This window comes from Gallus gallus, chromosome 1, assembly GCF_016699485.2.
Source record: "Gallus gallus isolate bGalGal1 chromosome 1, bGalGal1.mat.broiler.GRCg7b, whole genome shotgun sequence".
Taxonomy (NCBI): Eukaryota; Metazoa; Chordata; class Aves; order Galliformes; family Phasianidae; genus Gallus; species Gallus gallus.
The window spans coordinates 178231912-178257019 of record NC_052532.1 but is presented as its reverse complement, the minus strand read 5'-3'; the positions used below and the strand labels follow the sequence as shown (position 1 = coordinate 178257019).

The following is a 25108-nucleotide window of genomic DNA, read 5'->3' as shown; positions in this document are numbered from 1 at the left end:
TCCCGGCTGAGAGCTCCGCCACTGAGAGCCCGACCGGGGCTGCTGAGAGCTGGGGGCGGGGGAAAGCCCCAGTCCCGCTCCTTTCTCCTCTCGGTTCCCCCCGCCGCAGATGCCAACCGCACTGCAGCACCCCATATACTGTCCGCAGGTCCCCTCCTGCCTCCCCCGTTGCTCGCATTGCCGTGGATGCGCAGTGGAGGCTGTGCTGCTTTGATCCGGCAACAGGAAAAGAGTCTATATATAGAAAACGACCAAAATGTCCAAAGGGCAGAACGAACCAAGGAGGCTGCAAAGACGCTCATTGCTTAGAGTTGGGGGAAGCGCTTCCTGTGGAAGTCACAATGTCACCTTTTGAGAGGGACCTGCGATGTGGGGATGGCGATGGGATTGGTCCCACGTGCTCAGCGTTCTATCCCATGCCCAAGCTGGGCCATAGCAAAGGAGGTGCATGGAGGGCTGATGGGGAGGTGCAAGGAATCATCTCTCCACGCGTTCTTCCCAAGCTCTTTGTGGGTCCTTCCCTTGGAGTGGTTTCACTGTAGCAAATGCCTGTTGTCTGACAAGATGATGCTCAGGACTCCGTGTACTGAGATGCGTTTCCTCTCTCCTTTTCTTCTCATCCCCACTGTCAGCTATAAATAGGGCCATAGCTTGTAAAGTTTGGAGCTGTCCTGATTTTCCTTTGGCCCAGCCTCATTTTGAGGGATGTCTATTTTAATATCTGGTTCAGGTGCTGCGCATTGTGTGTATGTTACAGAAATGATAAAGGGAAAAAGAAAAAACACAGACGTTTGGGCCAAACCATGAAACACTTCAGCGCGTTTATGACTGCACGATTGGCCCCAGATAGTCTCCTGAAGCCTTAACAGCACGGTGCGTAATGCTGCAAAGAGGCTTCTGACTATTTTAAGTGAGCAAATCTCTATTCTGATTCCAAATACGTGGATGCTCTTTGCCAAGTACCTTGAATTGTCCTGGTACGCTTGCAGTGGGACATGACAGTGCTTTTTGTCCCTTTGACACACTAAGCAGCATGCGCCCAAATGTTTGCAACGAGGACAGCAATTAAAGTCTGCGTTCATATCGATGTGAAAGATGCCAGACTCGCAGCACGGGATAATGCTTCACATAACATCTAACTTCAGTTTAAGTTGCTTGGTAATACGTATCGAGTAATGTGATCGTTTGGTAAAAGCTTTACGGAAAAGGCTTTAGTAAGAAGTCTGGGTGTATTGCACTGCCGGATGGAGCGGGCATGTTTGGATTGTTTCAATGGATCGATTGTATCTGTGATACTGCTCACACCAGATAAACAGCACAGGGCCACTTTTTATGACTTCAAATAATTCCGTAATTACTGAGTATTTCCTCCCAGTGTTTTAAGATTTGTGCATACGTAGAGAATAATTTAAGACGAACCCTTAAAGCAGGGTTATCAAAACAGTAGACTGTGGCGTTTGTAGTGCTGAATAATATATAAGGCAATGATCAATAGTCCCTTGCAGGGAATACATTTCATCTTTACATTAGCTTGGCTGTAAATTCTCCCTGTTGGCTTCAGCTCGTGCTTTGTTAAATTTATGTGATTCATGCCTGCTATTGATTAGTGCGCAACTATTTTGTGGGAGATGCCAAATTAATTGTTCCAAAAATCCATGAAAGTGCTTTTTTATTGGCCACGTGAGGCTCAACACATACTACCCTGTTATTTTATTGTTTCATGCAAATATAATTCCCAACGAGCTTTTAAAATAGTTATGTGGTGTGCTTAGACATGAGAATTCACAAACTCTATTGGAAATGCTGCGCTGGGCTTTACTTTGTGGCTTGGAACGCCGCATGGTGCGGCCGCGTGGTGCTTCTGAGCGGGGCTGGGTCACTCTGCACTCACTGTGGTCTTCATGAACAGTCTGGAGTAGGGAGCGATCCTCGTTGGTTCCTTGCAGTTCTGGCTGTGGGTGAGGTCTGGCTGGTGGCATCCTCACCGAGAGGGAAAGGCTGCCAGAAACCCAGAGCTCAGACGCAGAGGAGGTGGTGCCTGAGGTGGTTCTCTCAGTACTGGGCACACGGATGCTGAACCTGGGAGCTCTGCAGAAGGAGGGAGAGCTTGTCTGCAGAGTGCCCTGTCTGTGGGGCACAAACGTCTGTGTGAGCTCACTGCTGCCTGTACAAGAGGATGCAACCATTCATACACTATCCCTTGGGTTTAGAGTATTTCGATTTTCAAGTTTGAGATGAGTAAAAAAATACCATACCAGTGAGAATGCCTAATATCTAGAGGAATAGTGTGAGCCTCTGGACTGTGCTACAGATCTCATTTCTCAAGCCTCTGAAGATGACACTGTGAGTAAACCTTTCCACGTATTCCTGATTCATTGATGCCTGGAAGTAGAGTTCTGGTTCCATGTGTAAAGCTATTTTCATCTCACAATGCTGACTCAAATGTTTTTTGGTTTTTCTTTTTTTCTTTTTTTTTTTTCCTTTTTAAATTTACTTGGCAAGACAGATTTCATAGGTGCTTTAATAGTGGTGATTCTATCTGTCCCAAAACTCAATTTTCTTCATTGAACGCTTTATGTGTTGCACAAATCACGATGCTGACAAGTCTACAGTAGGGCTGAGCTTTAGTTTTGTGTTCAGAAATGATAAGAAAGCGTGAGGATAATCGTTTAATTCGACACATTAATACTGTCTGCAATGCATCCTTTGAGCAGAGATTAAAGGACTTCACCATTCAAGCATCCTATTTTAAGGTGCATTTATTTATTCCTCATCTTTGTCCAAACAACTCTGAAAATGGAAAGCAGGCCCTTGGCACCAGCTCATTGTCACTGAGGGATCAGTCACATCTAGGAAAAAACCTTCCAGTGCATACAACATGTACATTGTGTGCTTTCTCCTGTATGTTCTAGGTATACTGGAGTTCATCAGTATAGCAGTGGGCCTGGTCAGCATCCGAGGAGTAGACAGCGGACTCTACCTTGGAATGAATGAGAAAGGGGAGCTCTACGGCTCGGTAAGTTCCCAGCTGTCCTAGGAGGTTGTAATCCTTCTGTTCTGTGGTAAGAATACTTGGCAGCTCCTGCAAGGCCTTGTTGCTGTGTGAGAACTGCTTCTGCTTGAGGAATCTTGATGTCTAATAAGAAACAAGTAGCATGGAAGGGAGAGAAAACGGTGACAAAAACCAGAATGAGTGATAATGTGGGCTGATGGCAATATGGGTACGAAGAGTGGAGACTGCTGGCCACTGAAGACTGAGGGATGTACTGTAGGGTTTGCAAAAGCGTCCTTTCTGTAGAGACTGAAATCACTGTGACAAAGTCACTGTGTTTTGTGTGTGGGCAGAGAACTTGCTAGGAATTGACAAAAGCGAGTCGAGGGGGAGGTAAAGGGTGGCATGTGTGGAAGAGAAAATGAGAAGTAAGAGTAGATAAAAGTTATAAAAAGTAAAAGAAGGCAAAAGACTGGGTGGTCTTGTCCTGAAAGTTCAGCTGGTGCTTTCTGTGGGCTCTCGGCAGGAGCTGGCGATGGGCTTGGGGCAGGAGTAAGGCTTGGTGCTTCTGCTGTGGGAGTAGAATGGCCACCCAGCTGTGTATGTGTGTGGTGTATGTCCCTTCCTTTGGACATCTGATGTGCATTGGGGTTCCCTGTGGAGTACGTAGTGGGCAGTGGGTGTCTGACATGAAGTAGGTAACTTTTCAGTCAATAGAAGGCAACCACTTCTAGCAGGCAAGTGCCAACTTCAAACAGTGACAAGAATTGGAGAAACTGTTGTGTTGGAGGAAGAGGTCTGGAGGCAAAGCAAATGTCTGAAGTGAAGGGAGGCTCTGTGCACTGAGGCTCTTCAGAGGCACAGAGGAGAAGATGCCAATGGTCAACCAGAGGCAGGGCCTGATGGCATGAACACTGCAGGGAAAGACACTCAGTAAAGAGCTGAATTGCCAATATGGTCTTGGGTGTGATGAAGTTCCTTGTGTCACAGGGGAGTAACTGGGAAATAACTGGAAATGGTAACTAGGAAGAGTGGGACAATTGTGAGAGTGGCAGGAATGATGAAGATGATGAGCAAATGAGGAGTGAGAGTCCAGCTTCCCAATGTGTGATCTATAGAGTAGTGAGAGGAAACAAGACTAGAAGTGTTGTCACAAGGTGTCCAGTTTGACACCAGTTTGATCTCTTTCTTGTATTACTCTGTGCAAGAGATGGAAGATGACTATCTTAGAATCATAGAATCATTTGAGTGGAAAGGAAACTTAAAGGTCATGTATTCCAACTCCTCCACAATGAACACGTGCACCTTCAGCTCAATCAGGATGTCCAGAGCCTGTCCAGCCTTAGCTGGAGTGTCTCCAGGAATGGGGCATCCACAATCCATCTTCTGAGCAAAGAATAAGTTAGAGGAAGAAGCCAGAAGGTGCACAGCATGAAAGTGTATGTGGGAGGCAGAGGCAGAGGTGGCAGAATGAGGGGCAAGGCTGGGATGGAGAACGTGTGGAGAAGGAGGAAAAGGGGAGATACAGAGATGACAGGAACCAATGAGTGGGAATAGCAAAAAGAAAGGGATTTAGAATAAATGGCAGTATGAGGGAGGAGGAGGAGGAAAAGGTTGCAAGGATGGAGGGGAAGAGAGAAAAGGAATAGATGCAATGACAGATGCACACAAATTGCCTGTGAAAAGTGAGTAAGTTTTCATAAGTCAGAGTAATTGTGCAGCTGATCCATGGCATAAAGAAGTAGCCAAGTCGGGAGTACTTCTGTGGCAGTACAGAGGCAGAAGAGCAATAGTACTGTGAATCAGTAAGGTTGAAAATCATCAGTAGGAGGAATCATTTAAAAAGATACACACAGTCAGTGAAACAGTGAAGTTATTCTATGTTTCAGATATTCAGAAAATAATTGTGGAAGTGGCTGGTATTGATAGAGCTTAAATGCATAGACTTGGGAAGCCAACGCTACATTGTTTTTTTCTGTGTAGTTTGTATTTTGTGAGATATATGCTTGAGAAATTCTTTGTGAATTACTGCTGTGTTGATAAAATAGTTGTTCCGTAAAGAGCAGTGCTCTTGAAGCCCACTTTCCTAAGGATCTGTACCTCATTCCCAGGCGTGGATCTCTCTTACCTTCTCTCCCTGCAGTAACACAGTTTCCCTGGGCTTTTGCTTGCCTTGCATGTAGAGAGGCGGTGTTAGATGTCCGTGCTTGCCGGATTGCTGGTTTGCATGGAGCTCCCAGGTGGGATGTTCAAATGATTTCTTTACTTTACTCTGCCTCTGATTAGTTGCAAAACTGATAGGGACTTAATTTTCTTGAAGACCTTTGCCTCTTGATTGAAACTGGTTGAAAAGCTGAGGAGGGCTGGCAGGCAGGCAGGCAGACGGATGGACAGTGTAATTGGATAACCTCTTTTCCCTAATAAATGAGGCTAAAAATATGAAGCCATTCATAATGGAGAAGTGGCAATCTATAGGGCCAGAATGCAAAGTTCAGGTTAAAATCTGATGGATGATATGGCTTATTGTCAGCCTCCAGAGATGGCACATGCTGAAGAGTGATGGTAATTGAATTACATTACTTCCAATGAAATATAACCTCTAATGGCTACTCAGTGTGATGATGCTTTAAAGCCTTGTCAACACTAGCAATCCTAGTGCCTATATTTCAGCAACTGTCAGCTCTGGTAGAAACTCTGAGATAAGCAGACCTCAGAGCATGTTTTCATGTAGAAATGGCTGAACATTTTTAAGTGACAGCATTTTGCTTTTGGTTTCGGTGAAAAAAAAAGGATGATTAACTGAAAGTGAAGTTCTCTGGTGGGAATAAATGCTGCAGTTTGAACCAGAAACAAGTCACAATCCAGGCAAGGGTAGAGGAGATCAGTTTAACTGAAATTAGTGTCTGCTTTATGACTGGCTGGGATTTAAAGTTGTCACTTGGATGAAGCAGAGTGGTCACTGAAGCCGTACTGTGCTACAGCACCAGCAAGGTATCCATGCTGGTTGTCTTTGTCGTGGGTCTTTCACAAAAGGCCGTGAACAACAGCACTGACTTTGTCATGGAGCAGGTATGGTTGTGAAACTGAAAATGCTTTGTAAGTTGGGAAAACTGCTTCTCACTCATAACTGAGCAGCAACCAGTGAAACCCCTGTCCTGCTCTGTATCAGCACTGTGGATCTATCCAGGTGTGTTTCTGCCACGCTTGGCGCTGCTGGAGGAGGTGCCCCATGTCTGTGGCAGCGTCAGATCTATACGCAGATTTCTGTATGAAAAGTACATGAGGTGCAATCGAATCAGCTCCCTGAAAGACACATGTTCTTCTACAGATGTGTGTGAAACATTGGGCACAGGAGGATTTTTCCCAGCTTATTTGTGGTGCCACTAGGGATGGGACAGATGGTGAGGCAGATCAGCCAGGATGGGAACTTGCTGCCAATTTACTTGAAAGGCAACAAGAGAGGCAGTTTTAGCATATCTTGATCCAGACGTGCTCCTCTTGGCTTCTGAAAGTGCTGCTTTCCTCCTAAATCTAAATTAGCTGCTCAACAAACACACTTCCCAACTTGTCACCTTTACTGGGGGTAGTTCGCATCGCATCTTCTTGTTCATCTTCTGGTTGTGCTGTTCTTGGGACCATATATCACAGGGTGGCTGTTCTCACGTTCCTTCTCACCCCATGGATTTAGCTAGGCAAAGCTGCAGGTATATGTGTGTAGCTCAGCAAGGAAGCCAGAAGCAGCTGTGTAGTGCAGACTTGGAGGTAGCTGGTGACAGCAGCCTTCCTTACTCTGTCTGGCTCTTTTCCTGCTCTCCTTTTACCTTGCCTTCCCCTTGCTGCCTGCAGCTATGACTCATCATGTTTCACAGCAGCTCCTGTGCTTGTCACTGGGGAGGAGAAAAAATCAAAACTCCAGATAGGATCCAAAGGGTGTTAAGATGAGACGTGAACTCCTTTTCCCTCCCGGAGTGCCAACTGAGACTTTCTAACACCTCTGGCAAGAGTGTCAACAAGTGTTTTGTAGCTGTGCTCCTTGGTGCTTTGCAGTGAAGATCTTCATGCTGAGTCCCGTGACCCTCATGCCTTTGTGGGCTGTCCCCAAGCTCACACTGCCCCACACCTCTGCCTTGTGAGTATCCACAGTTGGCACTCACATGGCACACGAGGTTCCCAACCTGGGCTGTCCTCTCAGGCAGTCCTTATGCTTCCTTGAACATGGCAGGACCATGGGACATAGAATTATATCAGTAAGTCTGGAAAAGATGTCCATGAAGATCACGTAGTCCAACCATCAGCCCATCCCCACGATGCCCACTAATCATATCCCTCACTGCCACATCTCTATGTTTCTTGAACACCTCCAAGGATGGTGGCTCCACCACCTCCCTGGGAAGCCCGTTCCAGTGCCTCTCCACTCCTTCTCAGTAGAAACCTCTCCTAAAATCCAACCTGAATCCTCCTCGGTACAACCTGAGGCAATTCCATCTTGTCCTATTGCTGTTATGTGGGAGAAAAAGCTGACCTCCACATAGCCACAGCTTCCTTTCAGGCAGTTGTAGACAGCAATAAGGTCTCCCTGAAGCCTCCTCCAGACAGAACAATCCCTGTTCCCTCAGCTGCTCCCCATAAGACTTGAGTTCCAGACCCTTCACCAGTTTTGTTGTCCTTTTGACACCTTCAGCCCAGATGCCCTCTGTGTCCTGGGTTCTCCTTCCATAGAGAGCTGTGCTCCATCTCTCTGCTGGTGTCCCTGCCCTCTTTGTTTCCCACAGTCACAGAGCTGCCCCACTCCTCCACAAATACCAGTGTTCCCATTGCCCCTTGTGTCATAGGCACGTAGCAAGAGGCAGTGCAGGTTGGATGACTGGGAGGAAAAATGATAATGGGAAGATGTGGAGCAGCTACAAGGGCTGCTATGCTGGGAAGAGGAGAAGGTAGAAGGAAGCCAGTGGGCTTGCCAGGGAAGGGGAGAGGGCTGGGAGCATGTGAAAGTAGAGGGAAGAGTAGAGAGAGACTTAGGGTGCCCACGGAGCAGCTGGGACAGAGCCAAGGAGCCCAGATTTGGAGGTGGGGAGTGAGGCTCCTCACCTCTGTGATTCAGACTTACAGGTACACGTGGCACAGTGAGACTTAGGACTGCTTATATATAATACATTGCTGTCCTTCAAAAAATTAACTGGAATGTTGTTTGTCCCAATGTTTTTGGGACACTGGACCTGCCTTTTGCTTCTGTAATTCCTGGGGAAACAGTGGAGGAAGGGAGAGTGCTGTCCTTGAGGAAACATATTTTCCCAGTAAGTGTGCAGGGAGGTGGCGATACGCCTCTTTATTGTCCCAGCAGCTGCACCTGCAGGCGTTGTGTGCTTGTTTGGGTCCCACAGTCTGGGGAGGACTGCAGTACAGAGAGAGGCAAACAGAAGCTTTTGAGGAAAAAGGGGCGCATTTTTGTACTTCACTGGAAATGAGTTGGTGTAGGTGTTGCTGCACTCTAGAAATACTTTTTATGTTCCCATGCAAATAAGGGAAGGGAATTGCTCAGCCTTTCCAATGACAGGGCAAGGTGCACGAAAACAACGTGAAGAAAAAAACAGTGCAGATGCATGTTGGGAACAGCTCTGGGACCGAGTGCATGGTCAGCGCAGGTATCCAAGAATAGGACGGATAATAAAATTACCCTGCAGAGTTGTTGACACTTTCCCATTAATGTTAAACACCTCTCATCTGAAGGGTTCAATAGGCTTCCAATTTATTTATTTCTTCTTTTTTTTAACCCAGATTATCTGTCCCTCAGTGCGCATGCAGGCACCTGTGCCTGAAGTGAGCCTGGGAACAGGGCACAGGGAGGTGAAGGTGAAGACTTCCAGGCTGAGAGTGGTCAAAGCTCAGCAGGGACAGTGGCTCTGATAGTACCTGAAACACTCTTCTGCCTGCAAGTAAAATAAAGTGCCTTGTGCTGAATGGTGAGATGTGGGAGACAGAGGGCAGCCCCTGGGACAGTGGAGCTGTGGGGAGCAGAGCGCTCTGGCTTTCGACTCAAGCAAATTGTGCAGGAGGATGCGGCACCCCGTGATGAACTACCCAGTAGTGCTGGTTAGCAGCAGCAGTGACTCATGCTTTCCTGAGCACCCCTGATTTAAGCAGGACAGTTGCAAGAAGCAGGCTTGCAGGTGGTTTGAAAGAGCAGGCTTCGAGATTTGAAGGGAGTGGGTCATAAAGGTTCTCAAAAACTTCATAAAGGTACTCTCGGCCCAGAAAGCCGACTTTATCAGATTACTATTATCCCTTATTACCAGATCTGATTATTGTCCCTTACTGATAGTTCGAGCTGGCAGTGATGATGCTGCTGAGAGAAGCCTGAGGGCTATCAAAAGGGACTTCAGGAGACTGGGGCAGTTAGTGGACAGAGCGAGGGTACAGGTGATGTTCTCCTCTATCTCTTCAGTAGCAGTGAGGGATACTGAGAGGACAAGGAAAACCCATCTGATAAATACACGTCTGAGAGGCTGGTGCCACTGCAGGAATGTTGGCTTTTTCAACCATGGGGTGATTTACTCAGCACTTGGACTGATGGCTGCTGATGGGGTCCACCTGGGTCATAGGGGGAAAAGAATTCAGGTCCAGGAACTGTCTGGGCTCACTGAGAGGGCTTTAAACTGTCCATGATACTATGAAGGGAGTAGGGGGTGATAGTGAGCCTGCCCACAACTAAGTGCGGGACAGCATAGCTAAGTTAGAAGCACAAGGTGCTAGTGGGGGCCCTCAGCCTGCTGCATCTTGTGATGAATATTCTAGGCAGAAAGCTGTCAGGGCTCAGGGTGTTAAACTAGATTTGATGGGGGAAGAGGCTGTACTGCTGAGAAGCAGAGAAGAGTCAGGGAACACTCTCGCTTTAGGAAGCAGTGGGGGGAAACCTCAGATTTTTTCCCAGAGGGTTTTGGGGGGGCTTCTCCAAGAAGGCAATGCATCCTAAGGCCCAGCTGAAGTGCCTCTATACCAGTGCACCCAGTATGAGGAATAATGAGGAATTGGAAACCATGGTGCAACTGGAAAACTGGGATCTTATTGCTATCACAGAAACATGGTGGGATGACTCACACAACTGGAATGTCGTGACTAAGGGCTATACGCTTTTTAGAAGGGATAGACAAGGTATGAGAGTTGTCCTCTATGTTAAGAGGTGGATAGACTGTGAAGAGGTACCCCTAAGAAACAGCCATGAACAGGTTGAGAGCTTGTGGGTTACAATTAGTCACTGGACCGAAAAATGATAGCTGTTGGTCAGGGGAGCCTGCTGACGAGGCCTTTTTGGTTCAGCTATGAGAGGTGTCACGCTGATACGTTCTCATCTTGTTGGGGGTTTCAATCGCGCAGACATCTGCTGGGAAAACAACACAGTGAGCTGCAAGCAGTCCAGGAGACTCCTGGAGGCCTTTTACAATGACCTCCCAGAGGTGAAGTGTTGCTGGACCTGGTGCTTACCACTGTGGAAGAGATCGTAAAAGAGGTTAACAGTGGAGACAGCCTGGGCTGCAGTGATCATGTCCTATCAAGTTCATGATCTGAAGGGGCGTGAGCCTGACAAAGAGTAGAGTCAGAACCTTGAACTTCAGGAGAGTGAACTTCAGACTGTTCAAGGAATTGTTGGATGAGCTCCCTTGGAAAACTGTCCCTAGGGACAAAGGAATAGAACAGAGCTGGCAGCACTTTAGGGATGCCTTTCTGAGAGCACAAGACCTCAGGACAAGAAAGCAGGCTGGAAATCAGCATGGCTGAGCAAGGACCTGCTGGCCAGGCTGAGGGAAAACAAGTGTCAGCAATGGAAGCAGGGATGGGTGGCTTGGGAAGAATATAGGAATGCTGTCTGAACGTGCAGGGATGGAGTCAGGAATGCCAAAGTGCAGATGAAATTGAACTTGGCAAGAGATGTGGAAAAACAACAAGAAGGGATTCTTTAGATGTATTGGGCAGAACAAACAGGCAAAGGAGAGTGTGTCCCTCTGATAAATAGGAAGGGAGAGCTGACCTCCTCAGACATGGAGAAAAGTGAGGTACTTAATGAGCTATTTGCCTTGGTATTCATGGACAGTCAGGCTTCTTATGCCTGTTCTGTTACTGCATATCTAAGTGGGGGTCCAGGGAGCAAAATGTCTCCCAGTGTTAGATCGGTGCAAGTCTGAGACCACCTCATGAGGTTGAATGTGTGCAAGTCTGTATGTCCAGATGACTTGCATCTCAGGGTTTTGAAGGAACTGGTTGATGTGGCTGACAAACTGCTCTCCATCATATTTGAAAAATTGTGGCTGTCAGGTGAAATGGACATGTGACATAACTCCCATAATCAAGAAGGGGAGAAAGGAAGACCTGGGGAGCTACAGGACGGTGAGCTTCATGTCTGTGCCTGGGAAGATCATGGTAAGGCACATGTGAGACAAGGCAAGGTGGTGATCTGAGATAGCCAGCATAGTTTCACCAAGGGCAGATTATGCCTCACCAATATGGTGCTCTTCTGTAATGGAGTGATGGAATTGGTGGACAAATGAAGGGCAACTGATATAGTCCGTCTGGACTTGTGCAAGGCTTTTGACATAGTCCTGCACCACATCCTTACCTCTAAATTGTAGAGAGATGGATTTGAAGGCTGGACTATCAGGTGGATAAATAATTGGTTTGATGGTCGTATCCAAAGGGCTGTTGTCAACAGCTCTGTGTCCAGGTGGAGGCTAATCACGTGTGTTGTCCCCCAGGGGTCCATCTTGGGACTGGTGTGACAGTGGGATCGAGTGTACCCTCAGCAAGTTTCCTGATGACACCAAGCTGAGTGGTGCAGCTAACACAATAGAAGGGAGGGATGCTGTTCAGAGGGACAAAGACATACCCAAAAAGTAGGCACAGGAGAATCTAATGAGGTTCAACAAGGCCCAGTGCAAGGTGTGCTGCACTTTGGTTGAGGCTATCCCAAATACAAGTACTGCCTATGCGAAGAACTCATTGAGAGCAGCCCTATGGAGAAAGACTTGAAGTCCTAGTGAATAAAAAGCCATGAGCCAACAGTGAGCTCTTGTATCTCAGAAGGCTAACGGCATCTTGGGCTGCATCAAAAGAGTGTTGGCCAGCAGAGAGAGGAAGGGCACTGTTCCCCTCTGCTCTGCCTTTGTGAGACTCCATCTGGAGTACTTCTCCAGGTCTGGGACCCTCAGTACATCAAGGATTGTGAAGCTGTTGGAGTGGGTCCAGAGGAGGGCATGAGGATGATCGGAGGACTGGAGCATCTTTCCTGTGAAGAAAGGTTGAGGGAGTTGGGCTTGTTCAGCCTGGATGTAGAAGAGAAGGTTCTGGGGAGACCTCATTGTGGCCTTCCAGTACTTGAAGGAAGTTTACAAGCAGGAGGAAGACCAACTTTTTACATGGTCTGACAGTGATAGGACAAGGGGAAATGGCTTTAAACTAAAAGAGATGAGGTTAAGGTTGGGCACTGTGAAGAAATTTTTTACTCAGAGAGCGTTGAGGTGCTTGCACAGGCTGCACAGAGAGGTTATGGATATCCCATCTTTGGAGGCATTCAGGGCCTTATTGGGTGGGATTCTGGGCAACTTGATATGGTGTTTGGCAACCCTGTCCATGGCAGGGGGTTTGGAACTATGTGTTCTCTGAGGTGCTGTCCAACCTCAGCCTTCTATGGTTCTATGATCAGCACAGAAAGCCGAACATATGAGGGGCTAAATCAAAAGAAGTGAGGCCAGCAGGGATATAAGGAAAATATTTTTTATGCTAAGGGTGGTGAGGCACTGACACAGGTTGCCCAGAGAGGTGGAGGATGCCCCATCTCTCAAGACATTCATGGTCAGGCTAGATGGGGCTCTGAGCAACCTGATGGAGCTGTAGGTGTCCCTGTTCAGTGCATGTGGGTTGGACCTTTAAAGGTCCCTTCTAGCTCAAATGATTCTACGATTCTATGATTTTATGACTAATGGGCCTGGATGTGAAGGAAAATCAAAACTTGTCAGAAATTCTGAAGAAACAGTATTCCAGCAAGGATTAAGTGCAGGGAGAGATCTGAGGTCTAACAGGCTGTGAATGTTTGGCAGAAGGTCTGTGAGGAAGAAGGACAGGTTGCAGAAAAGCAAAAGTAAAAGGGTCTTAGAGGGAAGCACAGGGACGGAACAGCAATTGCTGCAGTGAAGCTGAGTGAGGTACAAAAAAGGATAGGCAAAAAGTTTTGAAGCTATAGAAGTAGAAAGTGAATAGGAATTAAAGACAGGGGAGGTTTAGGTTAGATATTAGGGAGAAGTTTTTCACACAGAGGGTGGTGATGCACTGGAACAGGTTGCCCAAGGAGGCTGTGGATGCCCCATCCCTGGAGGCATTCAAGGCCAGGCTGGATGTGGCTCTGGGCAGCCTGGTGTAGTGGTTGGTGACCCTGCACATAGCAGGGGGGTTGAAAGTCGATGATCATTGTGGTCATTTTCAACCTAAGCCATTCTATGATTCTATGATCTTTACAAACTCTCTATATAAATAATATGAATGTACTACATAATAAACATATAATTTATAGCATATATTATACAATATTAACTGTCCAGATGTGGGCTAATCTGCCTGTGGCTGCACAACACACTGTCTGGGTTAGTGAGTATCTGATAGGTACCTTGGGTTGTCACTTGACTCACTTCACGAGCTGACAAAGTGTGGGCAGAGAAGAGGCCACTAAGATAAGTGGCCATTTTCTCTGAACACTGTGGCGTGAACCTTTCTCTTGCTGCATGGCAAATTGAAGCAGGGAACCTGGAAATCAACCTGGCCGTGCCAAATGGCTGTGTTCAGCAATGGTGGATCCCTGTCCAGTTCACTGTGTGGCCTTATGATGTGCGAAGAGGGGAACAAACCTGAACAAGGGAGAGGTTGTCAGGGGCAGTGCATGCAGGTGCTTACCAGCTTCAAGTGTCGATGAACCTCTGGATGCATGGCTTGTGTTTTGGGACAGGACCTGGGAAGCTGCAGAGCTCTTGGTCTGACCTGGGTTGTGCTCAGTGTATGGCAGGATGTTGTTGCATGGAAGAAGACCTGTGAGGTGAGCTTACTAAAGTTGGATAGATAGTATCAGGAAATCTTGCTCTTTTACTTTATGTGGGAATTCCTTCTTCTAGAAGTGAGAAATAGGGTTGCTCTGTGGACCAGGCTCTGACCAACTTTATCAAGTGGTAGATGTCCCTGTTCGTTGCAGAGGAATTGGACCAGATGGCCTTTAATGGTCTCTTCCAACTCAAACCATTCTATTATTCTAAACTGCAGGACTGTGCTAGGTTATGGCCCAGCAGAAAAAGTATTTAAAATGGGAGTTAGAGGAAAACTTGTATGATAGATGACAAAAGAACTGAAGAGAAGACAGCAATGAGGAGTGTTGAGAGGTATTAGACTACAGTGAAGCTATTGCTGGAGTTTTTATGAGTTGGTCCTTGGGCTGGTTTTATGCTCTGTTTTTATTAGGGACATTAAACATCTTGTCATAAAAAAATAGTAGTTGTGTGTTATTGAAATTTGCAGATGTTGCAAAGTTGGGCAGTATTTTCAGCACAGAAGTCTGCCTCATGGAAGGGACTCTGTGACCTACAGTGCAGAAAATGTGAATTCATAGGCTTGGGCTCAGGGAGAGCTGTCATTGCTGCTGGTAAGATCTGGTCCAAAGGCAGAGTGCTGTTCTGGTCTTCTGTGATAAAGAAGATGAATTGAAACTGGCATATGTGCAGAATGGGATGATCAGAGGGATGAAAAGGCTATTAAATGGCAGAATTTAAAGATCTTGATTTATTTAGCCTGCGGAATTAAAACTGAAAGGATACACTCTTGGTCTCTGTAAATACACTGAGAATTAGTGCCAAGAAGAGAAAAAAGTCCTTGAAATAAAGGACAAGAAAATCAGTTTTAATGGATCATAAGAAAGCCGAGGCTGGATAGCTAGGAAAGTTTGGGTCAGAAGGAAGTGAGATTTTGAGCTAGGCTGAAGAACTTCTGCAGGGAGTTGGGAGATGAAGTTGAAACCACTTCCTCCATGCACTAAATGGTAGGCAACAGATCTATTACTGTGGACAATTTCTTCACTGAAGGTGTAGTTCCCAGAAGAGCCCTGAAACTTGAGTTACTTGGCTAGATTTGCCCACAACCTCGTCTCCTGTACCTCTGCAGAAAGCTCCTCTCTGCATCTGCGTGGGCAGCCTTGCTGAAAACTGTGTACTGCTGTAGGTGACTTTCGGATGACCAACCACCGTTGGGAGTGAATGCAAGCCAGCCAGCAGGATGGTAGCAAGGCATGAAGGATCCTGCACGGAAAAAGGTCTTTTGAGATAGGGGTAGTGGTGTAGGAAAAACTGATAGGTGAATCCATACACTTAACCCAGGGAGTCTGGGAAAGCTGTGTATGGAACTGCAGCTACCGTGGTTCTTGTTAAACTAAGATTTCAGCCTGTTTTTCAGATCAGACTTTCACAGATGCTAACACCTGTCACCACAGGCTGCTAACAGTGCCCTGGGGGATAGGTACTGCACTTTTCCTCAGGTCTTTGATTTTCCTCAGAGGACTTACTGCAGCTGCTTGCTAGGTCAGACGTTAGTTTTATAAGAGAGAAAACCCTCAGTGATCTCCTTACCTCCATCTCTATGATTCTGTGCTGAACATGGATTGTCACTACATTCCTGGAACAGGAGAGTTTTAGAATATCTTCTGTGGGCTTATTTATCGATAAAGAGAATTTGTTGGACAGTGTCTATGAATTTAGCTAAGCTCTGATAAAGCAAGATCTTGGGTACTGGCCTGGTGGTACCAGTCAGTCTTATAGAGGCTGAACTGTACCATAAGCCCAGATCTTACTCACTCAGAAAGTGCTGGGCTTGTTCAGCTTGAATTTCTTCTGATTTGCTTCTCTGTGGTCGTACAGCTCCCCAGTTTCTGTTGCCCTGAATGTTTTTGGAGCCAGCCTTGTTAGCAGTACAGGAGTGTGAAAAGCTGAGTTGATCTGAGAATAGCATGTTGAAATGACACGCTAAAAGAGCATCATCAGCAGTGACATACCGAGATATGCTTGGGGATTATTCGCTGCATCAGATAAAGATCTGATGTGCTCTGTTTCTGACTCAGGAGCCAGTGGGATGTGAATGTGGCTCTCTTTTCCACTTCACCATTTGTCATTTTCAAAAGCAGAGCAGAAAAAGTCTGCCCTGCAGGGACTTCATTAGGGATTTTGTCTAGGTTGGGATTGTCTTTGCAGTTTGAATGTGCTTGGGCTGATCTGGTGATGTTCAGTAACGCAGTTCATTTGTGTTGCATTCAGAAAGCTTAAGAAACAAAGCTTGTTACAGTGCAAATCCATTTTTTCCCCTTTTCTGAGGCCCTTTGGCTTCTTTTTCATTCCTTTTGTAATGGCAGGCTTCTGCTGTTACTTTTGATCTGAAGCTGAGATTTTAAATTTGTGCTCCATGACCACTGCTGGAGAATAACTTGGCTTCTGCTGCAGATGCCGCAAGCTCCTGAGCCAGGCCCAGGCTGGGCATCTCATCTGCTCAGCTTCGTTCTTTGGCTTCAACACAATTACGGAGGCACTGCAGTTGTGACTCAGGAGAAATTTTGACTTGATTCTATTACGGTTGACATGACACTGACTTTAATGGAAGCAGGATTGGACCTGCTCCTGTAAAACCACCTATTAATTTTATGGTTGTGTCAGCAGACCCTGATCAAGATAAGAGATATTCATCATTTTAAAAACCTAAATCTAGACGGAGTTCCTTCCTGTAAGAGTCTGCAATCTAAAGATAGACTTTTAGCGTATAAACATTTATTGCTTTTGAATACCTAGGCAGATATTTGGCCTTCTGATGCCTTCATTAGGAAAGCATCTAACACATAATCTGAACTCAGAACAGGAAACCTGGTTGGGAAGATAGGATAATCCTTTGGGTGACTTTAGAATATACAAATATATAAAGTTTAAAGTTGAAAAAAAAAACAAACAAAACCTCATGATTTTGTTTGCACTTTAAAAACTGAGTTCTTTGGAAGGTCCACATGCTGTTAATACCTGTTAGTCCAACTGCCTGATCTCTGACCTCTTCACTCACCCCTTCTGTTGAAGTCGCTACTATATATCTAGGTTTTTTTTTTCCAGGCAGATTGACAACTTCTTTCATCAAAGACAAAATTAACTGCATGGCTCAAGTCTGATCCATTAAAAGACAGGTTCCAGTATTGTGCGACTGTGAGGAGCAGGGGGATAACATAAGAGCAGAGCCACCTGACTTGCTTAAGAATTTGATGGGTCAGCTGTGTCACTGGCAATCTAAGTGAGGGCACATCAGCACCAAAGATATGTGGAAACCTTTGGCACTGTGTGAATATCTCAGAGCAGTAGATACTGGAGCAGTACAGCTTTTAAAGCCTCTCTGGCAAATTTGCTGTTTTCCAGGATGGTGCTTGGCATTTTAGTGATAAAAGACTGGATCTTTCCAAAATGCAATAGCCTGGGATGCTTTGCTTGATGATACTTAAAGATGTTTTGCTTGATGATACTTAAATCCAGATCAATCCCTTTCCAGAATGGCACTTAGTGATGCCTCTGTCCTCTGAGCTAGCACCTAGCAGATGTTGTTATTGGCTTTACGTAAAGCTATCTGAAGTCAGGCTTTTGTTGTCAGTCCTTGGCCAAACCATCTTGCTGAAAGAGTAAAACATAAAGTACTTGAACGGGATGAATTTTTATCACTGCATATCTATTATAATTATTTGATCCCTGTGGCAATGTGTTTTATGAAGAGCCTTGAGTGTTCTGCAGCTTTTATGATGACACTGTGGAGGGATCACGTGCTTCTCTAATTATGGGTAACTCAAGTCTGGGGGGTACCTGCTGAGTGTAAAGACTCATGCAGGTCAAGTATTACTATCCCTCGTGCTATAAGGTCTTTCAGAATGTGAGTTTAGCTGATCCTGCAGAAGTCATGCGCTTTCTGCTCAAGGAGAGCTATCTCCTTTAATCTGATGTTCTGTACTTAGAAAACTGAAAAGCAAAATAAAAAATACCAGTGAAACCCTTTGATGCTGTGCTCAATCTTACCTGTATTTAAACAAAACACTATTTATAATCTCTACTCAGTGAAAAGCTTGACTAGCATTTCAGTTGCACAGCCTGAAGAGTATGTGTATAGCTGCAGGAGAGCAGACCTGGGCTGACATACACACTGTCTTTTGATAGAAGAGACTTTGTGGAGCGGGGAGCTGGGGTGGGTCAGGTTACAGCTTTCAGTAAATCTGAGCATGCCTGAAATGGCTCTTTTACTGTCTTAAAATATTTGCTGCCTTTTTATCATCGCAGGCCTGATTCAAGTTCCATTTAAACTGATGGTAACTTTTCTGCTGTCTTCTTTAAAAATTGGCTCAGGCCCTGTATCAGATTGCATACCACCTTGTTTTCTGATTCTTGGAAGGATTCAGCCAAGCGTGATGAATTAGATGCTTAGATAACATTGATGACTACAGCTCTTGATTATGCCAGGGAAACCAAAAATAAAATAGAGGTCAGAAGTGTGAATAGTAAGTGGCACGGTATGGGTCTGGTCCTGCTGGCAGGGACAGAGGGGAACACACCTGCTTGTTTGCATAGTTTTGAAAAGTTGACTTCTTCCCCATGCCATGCATGTTGTTGCCAGCGTGGAGGAGGGAGCTCCCAGCTCTCAGGAGAATGGCACTGTGGCACTGTGCAAGGCCCATGGCCTCTCCCTGGAATGTCAGCTTGACCTTCGACTGAAGGTGTTGCACTTTGGTTGAAGCAATCCCGGATATGAGTACAGACTGGGAGAACTCACTGAGAGCAGTCCTGTGGATTAGGACTTGGGGGTCCTGGTGGATGAAAAGCTGGACGTGAGCCAGCAGTGTGCGCTTGCAACCCAGGCAGCCAAATGTGTTCTGGGCTGCATCAAAAGAGTGGTGGCCAGCAGGGAGAGGGAGGGGATTGTCCCCCTCTGTTCTCTCTTTGTGAGGTCCTGTCTGAAGTATTGCATCCAGGTCTGGGGACCCCCAGTACAGGAAGGATGTGGAGCTGCTGGAGTGAGTCCAAAGGAGGGCCATGAGGATGATCAGAGGGCTGGAGCACCTCTCCTGTGAAGAAAGGCTGAAGGATTTGGGCTTGTTCAGCTTGCAGCAGAGAAGGCTCTGGGGACACCTCACTGCGGCCTTCCAGAACATGAAGGGAGTTTACAAGCAGGAGGAAGACCAACTTTTTACATGGTCTGACAGTGATAGGACAAGGGGGAATGGCTTTAAACTAAAAGTGGTGAGATTTAGGTTACATGTGATGAAGAAATTTTTTACTCGGGGGGCAGTGAGGTACTGGCACAGGCTGCTCAGAGAGCTGGGGGTGCCCCATCCCTGGAGGTGCTGAAGGCTGGGCTGGATGGGGTGCTGGGCAGCCTCATCTGGTGGGGAGCAACCCTGAACACAACAGGAGATTGGAACTAGATGATCTCTAAGGTTGCCTTGCACCTAAGCCATTCTCTGATTCTGTGATTCTATGAAGTGTGAGCAGAGCCCAGGTGCTGAGGTGGCAGTGGGCCTTCCTCCTGCTCACTTGGCTGGGCAGGGTCAAAGCAAACCCTGAGGGACAGAAAATGGCTGGTAGTAGGTGGCCTATGCTGGCAGATGTAAGCTCTAGCACCAAGGGGCTGTTCTCCTGTAATGGCTTTGTGTTTGGGGAGGGCATGCTTGAAGCGTGACAGCTGCTGCAAACTTGAAACCTCCAAGGAGCAGATATCACTAAAACCATGAGCTGCAGATTTGGCAGTGGCAGAAATGGGTGGGGGCCTAATTGGCATCTCTCATGTTGGAGAGCTCTGTAAACAACCCTGGTGTGCTGGGATAGCGTAGTGCTGGATCCCCATCTGTTCCTGCCAGGGGAGGTCCGGGTGGTGCAGAGGATGTGGGAGTAGGAAAAGAGGGGCAATGGGGCACAAGGGAGAAACCACAAAGGTCCCCTTGGTATTCCATTGTTGATGCTGAAACCTGCTGACTTTGCTCACAGAGTGCTGGTTTTCTGCTGCCTTCATCAGGACAAGGAGATACTGCTGCTCCTGTGCCAGTGTAGCTGTTTTTTTATGGTAACACTCCCAAGGAGACCAGGCTCTGCCAGCTCTTACTAACTTCTTGTGTGAAAGTGTTCATCTTCAGGCACTCTCATAACTACTTCACACAGTACAGTGCATTCAAACTTAACAAATACATAATTTTTTTTTTTTAATGTTTAAATGAGAGTGTATGTATAATAAAGGCCTGTAAGGCCTGTATGAAATGAATCAAAAGTTTGGGAGGAGAAGCTGATGAGCACTCCATTCATGCCAAAGTACCGGGTGACCTCAGGTAGGGAAAATGCAGTTGCCCAATTGTGGTTTTGCCATGGCACTTGCCTCACTTCCCTTATCTTCTGCTGTGGAATATGCAATGCATGAGAATGGCAGCATGGATGCCTGCTTACTTAGGAGGAAAGTGGCACTGCCTGGACTCTGGGATTTGGCTTCTGTTTGTGGTTAGAGGTTATCCATGCAGCCAGAGACTTCCCAACGTAGCATGCTAAACTGCACCTTTATTTATGACCACTCTGGATGAGTGTTAATTATTAGCTGAAGATAGTGTGTTCTAGAGGGTGTTTGCCTTATGGCGTGGGAAGGGCCAACCATATGTAAAATGCATGTGTTTGTAGGCAGAGGAGCAAAGAAAACCACTTCAGAGGAGAACAGGGAATTTTTTGCTTGCTTCTCTTCACCACACAGGCAGTTTTTATTAATGTTATACAGGCATGAAAGGGATTTGTGTGAACTTATTTAGGAGACAATCTATTTAAACATAATTTTATTAACACAGCGTGGATTAACACAATGATAACACACAGCAGATATGTAGGAAGTGCTGACTGCATCCTATATGCTTCTTTTTAATGGTTGTTTGGACTCCTGGACTAGGCATTTTCTTGGGAAGTTCCTGTATTGATTCAGTGCAGTAGTTTACCTAAGGCAGAACTGTATGTGGCACGGAGTCATTCGATAAACACGAAACCTGTTTGCTGTGGTAATAGGTCTGGTGGCCAGAAGAGCCATTCCTTTTGTGTCCTCTTGAGCTATCTCCTTTTGTCAGATTGCAAAATAAATGTAAGCTTTAGCTCTGCAGTTTATTGGAAAAAAAAATACTGATGAGAGTTATACAGGACCCTGTCCTGTGCTTTCATTTGTGAAGCAACACAAATGTCTTACCATCCTTTAAAGCATGAAACCATCCTCTGGGCACTATTTCTCCTATTTCCACTTATTCCCAGTTAGCTGCTTCACATGGATATCTATTTTAAACCAGTTGCCAAAGCTTTCCTTGTGGTTTCTGTAACTCTCTGCTATACTAATTTACAGTCTCACTCTTAATGGGTCTACCTGGGAATAGAATAATATAATTGTTTCGTTCCATATTTAGCTGCTAACCAGATGTTGTCAGGCTTCTGAATTAAATCCACTGGTTTATTTGCCCTTGTGATAGGTGCATCTTTGAACACTTGAATTACTCAAACATTTGAGTTAAATAAAAGCTTAAAAAAACAGGTAGAGAGTGGGAACGTAGTAAAGTGGGGATCGATCACTTCACAGTGGAATACTATATGAACGGCCCTCATTGAAAACATGTGCTATGTGGTGAGACAGATGATTTATATAATTTTGAGGTCACCTCCTTATTTGGTCCCTGAATTGAATGATTTGCTCAAGGCAGGCAGCTTCCCCTTCCGCAGGAATGCAGGTTGCTTTCCACTAACTGCTCCATCTGGGTATGTTTGGTATTTGTGTCAGAGATGTCTGGTGACATCAAGTGTAGTGCAATAAAATATTGACGCTGGAAAATAATAGAGAAGTCAGTTGATTCTAGAAGTTCTGAATCTAAGGTCTAAATATTTTCAGCTGTATTTAGGGGCTTTGTAAAGGTCACAGCCAGAAGAAGGGAAGGGACATGGACCTGTTAGAGCATGTACAGAGAAGGACCAGAAAAATGATCCAAGGGATGGAATGTGTCCCCTATGAGGACAGGCTGAGAGCTGGGGCTGTTCACCCTGGAGAAGAGAAGGCTCCAGGGAGACCCAAGAACAGCCTTTCAGTATCTAAAGGGGCTGTAAGAAAGAAGGGGACAGACTCTTTAGCAGGGTCTGTTGTGATAGGACAAGGGGAAATGAGTTCAATCTAAAAGAAGGGAGATTGTAATTGGATATAAGGAAAACAGTTTTTTATGATAAGAGTAGTGAGGCAGTGGCACAGGTTGCCCAGAGAGGTGGTGGATGCCCTGTCCCTGGAGACACTCAAGGTGAGGCTGGACCAGGCTCTGAGCTCCTGATGGAGCTGTAGGTGTCCCTATTCATTGCAGGGGTTGGACTAGGTGTCCTTTAAGGGTCCCTTCCAGCTCCAATGATTCTGTGATTCTATAAAATGCAGCCACCTGCAATCAGCAGGCGTGATCACCTCCCTGTGCTGGCAGTGGTGGCTTCCAGGAGGTTTCCCATCCCAACCTGGTGAGGCAACAAGATGTGTGTTGGCAGGATGGACTGGCCTCGCCCCTGCATTATCTTCATGCTGGCAGAATAAAACACATGCTCAAAGCGTGAGTGTGAACTAGTGTTAAGTAGTATAGTAGAGATGAATGTGCTGTTGACTATCAGTTCTTGCCTGTCTTGGTACCGGATGAACTATCCTCGTAAGGATCTTCCACAGTATGGGAAAGAAGGATATACTGGGATTTTATTCCTCACATTCCTCATACATATTCATAATTCAGAGTCAGTGGCATTTGTTTAATAGAATTATAGACGGGCTTATGTTCTTAAAGCCCACCTCCCTGCCGTGGGCAGAGCTGCCACCCACCAGCTGAGGCTGCCCAGAGCCCCATCTCAGCTGGCCTTGAGTGCCTCCAGGGGTGGGGCGTCCACAGCTTCTTTGGGCAACATGATTTCCTTCAGTGGTCTTTTGCTACAACCAGAATTTCTAGGAACTGTTTAATGAACTTCTAATGAAAATATTGAACTTCACTGCAAGTGTGATTATTTAGCTTTTCTGAATGTGTGGTTATTAGTATACTTACAGATCCGACCCTGCATCCTGATTGCTCTGTGAGGTTTGTATTGAAGTATTTCCCTACAGTTTGCACATGGATTTCTAGAATTATATAAAGCATAGGAAAGAACCAGCTGTATTGTGAGAGAATGAAAAGTAAAAGCAGGCTGAACTTGTAGAGTGAAGATTCAGTTTGTAAGCCTGAAATCCATTGAGTTCACCCAGCATGCAGACCTTATTCAAGGTCTGCCAGCTAAGCACACCACAGCATTGTCATAATCGATCAAACCTGCCAGATAAAGAGAGGCTATTTTAAAATTTCTCCTTCAGGGTATGGGGAAGTACTGCTCGCACAAAGATAGAAATTTATGGTGATGCTAAAAAAAATGCAGATGAAGTGAATAATTAATGAATTCAAGACAGGACTGAAATATCCTCCTAAAATGTTGCTATTTTTAGTAGGGAGCACTTCTGCAGTGCTTGTCATGTGATTCTGTTGCCTTCTGAGAGCACGAAAACAATTTGCATTAGTTCCTCTTTCCCCGATGGACTGATAGATTCAGCATATAGTGTCTCTTAGCATCTGCTTTTGCATTAAAGCAAAGAAAGTGATTTTAAACATCATGCAAAATAAAACACTAATGAGAGCTGTGCTTAAAGATGGTCTTTATAGCAGCTGAGTATTTTTTTTATAGTACTTAGAGGCTGTACAAGGGGCTCCTGCAGTGTGCCTAACATTTGGCTGCTGCAGATGTCTGGTGGTACACATTGCTGCTGCAGTTTCTATCTGTCAGACTACATAGGAGGAAATTATCAATAGCTGATTGCAGGATTTGGCTCATATACAAAGATTTAATGTAAACAGGTATGTGTTTCTTTTCCTTCTCTAAACAGCATGGGTGTTGCTGTGTTTGAGCTGCTTCACAGCAAAGCAGGATGCCTGAGGTGGGCAGGGACCTCTGGAGGTCACCTGCTTCACCTCCTGCTCCAGCAGGGATACCAGAGCAGGGTGCCCAGGGCCACGTCCAGACACCTTTGGAAAATTTCCGGGGAGGGAGGCTCCACAGCCTCTCTACTTCACACAGTAGAAGTGTCGTAGTCAGAAAATGACATAAACGATTATATGCAGCAGCTCTGCGGACCTGCTCATGTTTTGATGCACTCTGCTCAGCTGAGCCACAGGGAGGGACATCTGGTGGTGGAACAGTTGGAGATGCTGTGAGGAATGGGGCTGCGGTCTTCTCCTCTGCTACAGCCCACTGAATCTATGCAGGGCCACTGCCTCTGCCATAGTGAATTTGTAAGTGTTCAATGTCCCCCTGCCTGGCCTTGGAGGGGATTTCTCCTTCCTGAGAAGTGATGAGGTTCCCAACACCCACCAGAGAGAGTCAGGAACTGCTCGCTTGCTGCCTTTCTAGACTAATAGAATAATCACAGCTTAATCTTAGGAAAACAAACAAACAAACAAACAAACAAAACCCTCCAAATCCTTACCATTTTGGCATTGAAGAGGATCCTGGCTTTACAGCCCTGTCTCCAGGTCGTAGGTGGAGTGCTGACTGGTTGCTGTGTCATGTGGGTTCCTGGGTGACTCCTGGGAGATATGTAGGGCTCCCTGGACCCAAACAGGACCCTGGACTCCAGCCCCAGTGGGGTGCAGACCCTTCCTGGGGAGCATGGTGCTTGCCATGCAGTCAGCAAGATGGATTGTCACCCTGAGGACATAGTGCTTTGGTGCCAGGGCCTCTCATGGATTGCTGGGACCACTCCACTCCCAATGGACCCAAACCCTTTGGTCTCAAGGTACATGCTGAGCCATCTTGGCTCTGTCAAGGAGAAAGCATTTTTGGGCATACCCTGAAACAGCAGCAAAACCTCTGGACTGAAGCACGTTGCTTTGGGAAAAGATTTAGAGTTGTGAATACTGAGACACAGAAGTGACCTCCAAAGGCATCTTCGGCCCCAGGCCAAGTTGCAGCACAGTGATCATACATTTTGTGAAGCTCC

The 25108-nt window shown here is 46.1% G+C and overlaps 1 protein-coding gene across 6 annotated transcripts in view; it reads left to right on the top strand.

Annotated features, from left to right (window-relative positions):
• FGF9 (fibroblast growth factor 9) overlaps positions 1-25108 on the top strand; it is a 33758-nt gene that overhangs the window by 3927 nt on the left and 4723 nt on the right. For 4 of the 6 annotated variants that reach the window (NM_001397366.1, NM_204399.2, NM_001397367.1 and 1 more), the window contains one exon: positions 2913-3016. In NM_001397366.1, coding sequence (NP_001384295.1) covers positions 2987-3016 — 30 coding nt within the window. In that variant the 5' untranslated portion in view covers positions 2913-2986. Of the gene's footprint in view, positions 1-1549; positions 3017-25108 lie in introns of those variants that run through there. The other 2 variants (NM_001397368.1, NM_001397365.1) reach the window with 2 other exon arrangements.